The sequence below is a fragment of the Antrostomus carolinensis genome, unplaced genomic scaffold, assembly GCF_000700745.2.
Source record: "Antrostomus carolinensis isolate BGI_N321 unplaced genomic scaffold, ASM70074v2 scaffold39557, whole genome shotgun sequence".
In the NCBI taxonomy this organism is placed as follows: Eukaryota; Metazoa; Chordata; class Aves; order Caprimulgiformes; family Caprimulgidae; genus Antrostomus; species Antrostomus carolinensis.
This window is the reverse complement of record NW_010326015.1, coordinates 1-7,928: the sequence shown is the minus strand read 5'-3', so window position 1 is coordinate 7,928 and position 7,928 is coordinate 1. Positions and strand designations below refer to the sequence as shown.

At 34.8% G+C, this 7,928-nt stretch overlaps 1 protein-coding gene across 1 annotated transcript in view; it reads right to left on the bottom strand.

The window, feature by feature from the left end:
* Window positions 1-7,380, bottom strand: part of LOC104527663 (rotatin-like) — a gene marked incomplete at its 3' end in the record, with an annotated part of 17,879 nt that extends 10,499 nt beyond the window's left edge. Inside the window, exons 1-4 of the mRNA XM_010171448.1 lie at window positions 7,213-7,380; window positions 6,917-7,054; window positions 5,106-5,317; window positions 2,081-2,186 (exon numbers count right to left, since the gene is read on the bottom strand). Coding sequence (XP_010169750.1) covers window positions 2,081-2,186; window positions 5,106-5,317; window positions 6,917-7,054; window positions 7,213-7,246 — 490 coding nt within the window. The remainder of the gene's footprint in view (window positions 1-2,080; window positions 2,187-5,105; window positions 5,318-6,916; window positions 7,055-7,212) is intronic.
* Between the last annotated feature and the right edge of the window lie 548 nt (window positions 7,381-7,928).

Below are 7,928 nucleotides of genomic sequence, written 5' to 3'. Positions count from 1 at the left end.
CCGAAAGGACAGATGTAAGATGGAGAGGGAAGGATGATTCGAGAGGACGAGGATAGCAACTCATAACTCTTCAGGATATCTTTGATGATGCTGCCTAGAAGCCTGAAGCTTCAAGAGGTTAGGGTGTGCATTTATCATATCCAACTCTTCCCTAACAGCTGCAGATGTGCTGCATCTGAGGTTAGACAAAGGAAAGCAAATGTTCAGGTGACTCAAAGTGCAAAATGTTGAGTTAGGATCTTTCCTTGGTATCTAGAGTCTTTAATTTATTATAAGATTGTAGGCTCATAGGATAATTCAAGTTGGAAGAGATGGCCTCCAGAGGTTATACAGTCCAACCTCCTGCTCAAAGCAGAGTGAGTTATAAGATCAGGCAAGGTTTACCTGCAGCCTTATCCAGATGGGTCTTGAAAATGTCCAAAGACAGAGACTGCACAGTATGTCTAGCCAACCTGATCTACAGCTTAACTGCCTTCAAAGGGGAAATGTTTATTTATGGCCAGTCTGACCCTCATGTTTCAATTGATGTCCACTCTCTCTCATCCTTCTACACTACGCACTGCTGTGAAAACCTTGCTCCATCTTCTTCAAAACCTCATAGGTATGAGAAGGCTGTTATTAGGTCCTTCCAGGTTGAACAAAGCTAGTTCCCTCAGCCTCTCCTCTAAGGACAGATGGACACAACCACTTTGGTGGCCCTCTGCTGAACTTGCTCCAGTTTGTTGATGTCTTTCTTGTACTAGGCCAAAACTGGATGCATTATTCCAGATTTGGTCAAGCAAGTGCTAAGCAGAGGAAAGATAATCCTTTTCCCTCAATCTGCTGGCTGTGTTGCTGTTAATACAGCCCAGGATGCTCTTTGCCTTCTCACATTCAGCTTCCTGTGTACCAAGACCTCAAGGTCCTTTTCAGCTCCCCAGTCAGCCTGTACCGCTGTAAGGGATTATTCCTTTCCAGGTGCATGACTTTGCATTTGTATCTTAAAAAGTAGTCCTTAAGAGCTGAACAGGTGATGTTAGAGCTACAGATATCTTCATGAGATTGATCTGAACCCCAGAACTCCTCTTCTTCTTCTCTAAGATTTGCATTGCATCACAGCAAAGATGACAAAGGCTGCTCTAGCATAGAACCTGATGCACTCCATGCCACTGGTAGTGCCTTCACAGGAAGTCAGGTCTTAGATAATCTAGTGGGTCATCAACAGAAGAACCACCTTGACCGAAGCAAGGGCTGAGCAGAACACCAGTGCACTGGGAAACAGCAAAAAGTAGGTATATAGCATAGGATTTGAAGTTCGGAGTTTTCTGCCACCATTAGGATCAGGCATTGTGCAGATATGCCTACGTTATCTGTTTCAGTGTGGTGTAGGTTTAAAGGACTGAACAAACTAACAGAGAGATGCAAGCAATGAGAAAGCACCCAAGACAAAGTGCACTTTGGCTGATTAGCAGGTATTAAATGCATGATATATGAGAAATGAGAAAACTAACCAGTCCCCCCTATGTTCTAGTGGGCACAAAAAGCCTTTGATTAGTTTTTTACTTTTGTTTTACTATTTAGAGTAAAAAGCTTAGGCATGAAAGATCTTGCATTGCAAGGGGAGAAGGTCCTGCTTAAACTGTAAAATGGGAAGAAAAAAACCAAAGGCACAGAAGAACAAAGCTGAGAAAAAGAAGTATCCTCTTGTCTAAGTATAGTGACAACTGAAAACACACAGCATACTTTCACCTACAAACCTGTACTGGCATAGTGTGAAACAAGAAATGGAAGATACTGCCATTGCAAAACGTCCAGTTTCAAATGGATGAATATACATCAGCAGTAAAAGCTGACAGGTCTCTTCTCACTCTAACAAAGAGCTGTGATTTCACCACAAGTTTTTAGACTGGCTACAACATAATACTTTATCTGTAGCTGAAGCTTTAACTATTAATAAACCTTCTCTAAAAAATCTGCAAAAAATGCCACTGAAAACTAGGTCATTTGTTTTGACCAAAAACATTGAGATTTAAAAACATATGTAAAATCCCTGCAAGCATTTGATTTATAAAGCATTTAACATACATTTTGAAATACTCACCTTCTAAAGCACATTTCTGGGCCTTTTTACTGACAGCTAACAGAGACAGCAGTGCATTTGTAGCAACTTCTTTCAGCCCATCCTTTGAAGACTTTCTTTCACAGACCTACAAATAATGCAATTTCATTACTAAAATGAAAAAGTGACCATATTAAAAGTAGTATTCATATCTACAAATATGTTGTCACAGTATATATTTTCATTTGGATGATTCATCACTATATTCCTATCCAGAGTTCTACCAATGTGTATTCATGTTTATAGTCTACCTGCATTGAAATGTTTCAATTTTTTTTTCTAATTAAAATAATGTGGTTTTTTTAAGATTTTTTTTTTTTTTTTTTTTTGCTCCTAAGCCCACTCCTCTTACTGTTTTCTTAACATTCTGCCTTCCTAAAGCCTAGATTCCTAGCCCCGGCATTCCAGACCTTTCTTAATATACAGGCTTGCTATCACAAACAATTCACTGACATGCCTTTAGTGCAATCTCACTTTCCTTCAACATAATGATGCAGAAGAGATATTAAGTATCAGTGAAATCCTTTAGAATAAAGATATCATTGAGACATGGATAACTTTTTTAGATACTGTTTCAACCAGAGAAAAATGCTAGTTTGTCTTATTTTTGCGAGGCCTTTGTGAGCACCACCATATTTCTAAACATAAACATAATCTCTGTGCTTTCAAAGGAACATTTATTTGTAGTCATATAACAAGACAGTTGAAAGATGAGGAGCTATTCATGCTTTGTATATTATCCACTAGAGAATTTTGTCCATCTAGCAATTTTCCCTAAAATATCATTCCAATATTGACATCCAATATAAGGAAAATGGTATGCATTGTAATCAGAAGAATATAGTAAATTAAGAACTGTGGCTGGATCATAATAGAAAGAAAAACATATTTTAAAATTAGTAAACAATATAGCATCTTAAGAAAAACTTAATACTTCAGAAAGAAATCTCATGAGTCCCTAGCCATAGGAACTCATAGATTTTACACCTCTGCATCACATATATCACCTTTCATTGGCTTTGATCTTCTAGCTAGCAATTGCCTAACAATTTTTTTCAAATTTTAATATGCAATAATATATCTATGTATGCTCTAGGATTACCATTTATTGAAGTGTTCAGTTTAACCAGGACTGAAAAGGTCAAGGGATGAAGACTAGTAGGTTAATAAATTGACAAAAAAAAATCTCATTGATAAAGGCAATTGACACTAAATTAAAGAAACAAAGCATGGACTAGGTTCTGCATTTATAGCTAACAAAAAACATTTCACATTTAGACTGCAACTGGTTTTATTAGATCCCAAGTGAAATCTCAAAGCTATCAGCAACATAAGAATGCTCTAAGTAGCTTTTTTTTCTCTAATTGGAAAACAAACCACCACCTATCAGTAAAGAATGTAGGTGTCCAAGTAGTCAAAAATATAAAAGGATTAAACTTGATGCTAATTTACACAAGCCAGGGAAACACAAAACATTGAGTTTCTTCAATCCTGCATAACCTAAATTGTAGATTTTGTAATTTATCCATTCACAGGCTTTTGCCCTATTAAATTGCTAGCTGTTTTTATTTTTTGTTAGTACTTAGGAATATTTTAATCATTAAAAACCATATTTCCCTGTCAATCTCTTGGGTATTTTCCTTTAATTAAGTATTATGTGGCTGATTAGAACTGACTAAATAATTCAAGTGAGTTGTTCTATATCTGTATCTATCTTTAAATAGTTTTAATTTCATCTTATTATTTTCTAATTTTTATCTTAAAAAGTAGCAAAATTTCATTCTTTCTTGAAGCATGTTGCTTTATGCATTTTTTTCCTTACGCCGTATTCAAGAATTGCAGTTTATGTCAATCATAGGGAACACGAAAATTATGGTAAATCTATCCGTAGATTTTATGTAATTAGGATGATTAATGAAGATGACTGATTGAAAAATTCTTTCTCACAGCCTTTTCTGTTAGTCAATTATTTGAGTGCTTCTCTTTAAGAAAGAAAGATCAAATTTAAATAATTTGGGTTGCTTTGGGTTTTTTGTTTGTTTGTTTCGTTATTTTAAAATTTTATTTTATTTTTTATTTTAATAGCTGACTTTACATCCTATGGGCTCCTCTTTCAACTGCGTCTCAATGACCACCATGGGGCAGGGTGGAAAAGTGCAAATAAATATATGTAATTTACTCTAAAAATGAATCTGTTTCTTTCCTATTTCTGTTATCTTTTTTTGGGGATCAGAGTAGCTGTATCCATTTCATGTATTATAAAGCCCCAGAGAACATAGGTTATCTTTTGAGCTCTTTTATGAAGAAAACGCAATGGCCATCTACAGCTCTGAACTGTCCATCTACAGCTCTGAAAGATAAAGTTAAAAGATGGTATCTCTTACAATACTCAAACTATGTCATAATATCTAATGTTATGTTAATGTTAATTGGCTTGGCTGCAGTTAACTCTTCATTGTATAGACGACTTCTGCTGTCATGATAAGAATCATCATTTTTTACTGGCAAAGATTGGTAATCAGCTATGTACACTTGTACAAAAATAGAGGAATGTGACTTACAACACCTTACAACACGCTTAATTCTTCATTTTGGTTCACAATTTCTACAAATACAGCTTATTAAGAACAACAATGCTGTCATTTACAATGGGAATAACTATGTCTTGAACTTTAAAAATCTCATTATATGCTTGGACAAGCAAGAAAAAAAGCATTATCAGTATCTGGCCAAACATTATCTATGTATCACCTTCTTCACATAAGATTTCATACCATGCTGTTGCAGCATAATTGCCTTCCAAGGCACTTCCGAGAAGCTGTTTCTTTGCAATTGTTCCATCTTATTACATGAACTTCAAAAATAAGTGTAATAGATTCTCAAATTAAAGATGTCTCGGTTAATAACTGGAAAAAATTGATTTTTCATTAGGTAACTACATTCCTTTTTAACAAAATACAAAAATGCAAAAATATATCCTGCAATCATAGCATCAAATTTTAAATACCTGAATAATTAATGCAGTAAGATGAGTTACTGATGCCTGGCATCCTTCAACGTGATCCAGAAGAAAGCTAATAGTTGGATTCTGATATATACTGTGTTTATCTTGGAGGTGTCTTCTTCCTTCCTCATTCAAAAGGACAGAGAAGAACTGTAAACTAGCCATATATAAAGTCGGATATGTGGTTGACAGATGAATACAATCACAAATAGTATCTGAAAGGTTAAACAGAAAAATTTTTTATATTTCATTCTGAAAAAAGCTCAAGTGTTTCAGAACTCAGAGAGACTTATAAAAGAAAGTGTGTGAGCCAAGAAGCAGTAATACCTGTGCACTGCACAAGGAATTCTACAAATTCTATATATCTGATAAGTCTTTAATAAGAAAAGCTTGAGTTATATAGGTTTGAATTAATAATGTCCTGGTTTCGCTAGGATAGAGTTAATTTTCTTCTTAGGAGCTGGAATAGTGCTGTGCTCTGGTTTCAGTATGGTATTTGTTATAAGAAGAATGCTGATAACACATTAATGTTTTTAGTTGTTGCTGGAAGTCCAGGGACTTCATGTTTTACTAGTCTGAAATTGCAAAGGACTGAGGCGGGGCAGGGGACAGGAGGAGGAGGAGGAGGAGGAGGAGGGAGCATAGTAATTAGCAAAATAATCCAAAATTGGCATTTGGATATGCTAATGAGATAGTCCATATCATAGAACATCATATTTAGTAATTAATGAGGATTGACCAGAAAGCAGTGGATTCTCTCAGGGATAACTTGGGCTTGCTTTTCTGGGAATGCAGTTTCAGGACTGTCTCTGCTCCAGGATCACTAGCTGGGGACAGGTTGGGCCATCAGTTAGCAGGTGGTGAGCAACTGCATTGTGCATCACTCATTTGCATATTCTATTATTACTATTATTGTTATTATTTTAAGTTTTATTTTATTTCAATTATTAAATTGTTTTTATCTCAACCCACGAGTCTCCTTACCCTTCTCTTTCCAATTCTCTCCCCTATTTCCTGGGGGCAGGGAGAGTGAGCAAGCAGCTGTGTCTGGCTGCTAGTCAAGTGAAACCACCACAATGAATAAACTGCTCTGTAATAATTTTACTATAAAACACAAAAAACTACTTCCATTTGCTATATCACTCATTTGTTTGATAATTTTATTAACTCTCCTCACTTTATTCAACAGCTTACATTATAATACCAACAGTATCCATTAGCTGCTTTATGGGCAATTGGATTTGGATTCATCAGATCACTTAATATGCAACTGGCTGAAATCACAAGCTTGAATTGACTATGCTCATACTTCAGTATGGAAACTTGTCAGACAATCTCGGTGACCAAGGTTGCTGAATAGCCAAGTAACTAATGAGACAATGATTTAAAAAACAAACAAAACCCTGTATAATAATCTTGAATTGCTATATCTCTTATTTCCCCTCAAAACTTTGCTTTCTTTTTATGCAAGATATTAAAAAAAGGAAAAAAAAAAAAAGCTCTAATGAATCATTTCAGGCTCTACTAAAAGGTTCCATATTTGATTAAGGTTTACAACTAGAATCACTAACCCATATATGCAAACAAAACTTGTGAATTTCTCTGGCAGGTCAAAAGTTAATCTGACGATACAAAAGAGTTATAAAAATCCAATTAAGGGAAAAAGTCAGTCAAGCTATTGACATACTTGGTTTTCATTTTGGATATGAATTGGTAATTACTCAATAGCATCTGAACAGGAATGCTCCTCTTTTCTATTTGTTTATTTATTTTATTAGTTGTTAGGTTAAAACCCATCTAGGAAGAGTTATTACCAATTACTGCTGTACAACGATTTGCAAGGGCTGCTGTCACAGATGGAAAAGATATTTGGCCAGTCTTCCACAACAATGTAGCTAGAAGGTTGAAAAAGTCTACCCATGTTTCATGAAGTACAGATGTTAACTCGGTATCTGCAAAGATAATACAGAAAAAAAAAATCAAACCATTTACATACATGCACAAACCTGGATAGCTAAGCCTGACAACAACTGTCAATCTAAATGAAGATGGTATGTAAATGAAGACCTGTCTCTTGTCTGGCTATACTGGAAACAAAGGACTTCATTACCTAACCCATCTTTGCAGCGAATGTCAAGAATCATGAAGGTATTTTCCAAGAGGGGTTTCAACAGTTCATCCTGGATTACAAGCTGAGAGTCCACCAATAAACATGATTTCAGAAGCCTGGACACAGATGACAAGTATTGAAGTAGTACTAATACCTGTTAAATATTTTTAAAAAGATATGAAATAGAGCCATATATTTGCCACTTCCACATATATATATATTTTTAAATATAAATACTCAACTGATTTATAACATTTTTAATTAATATACATCATTTAAAAGAAATAACAGAATATAAATTAAAAATTGTTGTCCTAATTTTTACTGTAGAAGATGAAACAGAATTTCTAGTCTGGAAACACATGTGTGAAATCAATCTTCTAATGATAAGGTATAAAGTTCCTTGTGAGAAAGTAATTACTCTTGTTACATGTATAGCATCATATTCTCTGGAAGCTCAGAAAAAACCCCATAAAAATGGTCATTAATATTGACAAATATATGTGTACTTCCTGAAAACAGAAGCTCAATTTGAAGCTTCAGGGGAAAAAATTATTCCTGACATATTTATTTATTTATTCTCACAAGATTTCTGCAGAAATGCATGTCCTTAATAACCTGTGTCTCTTTCTTTAAAGTAAATCTGAATGCAGAGAAGCAAAAGCTTTAATATGGTGTCGTGGCATGAACATAGTATGGTCTATATGTTATATATA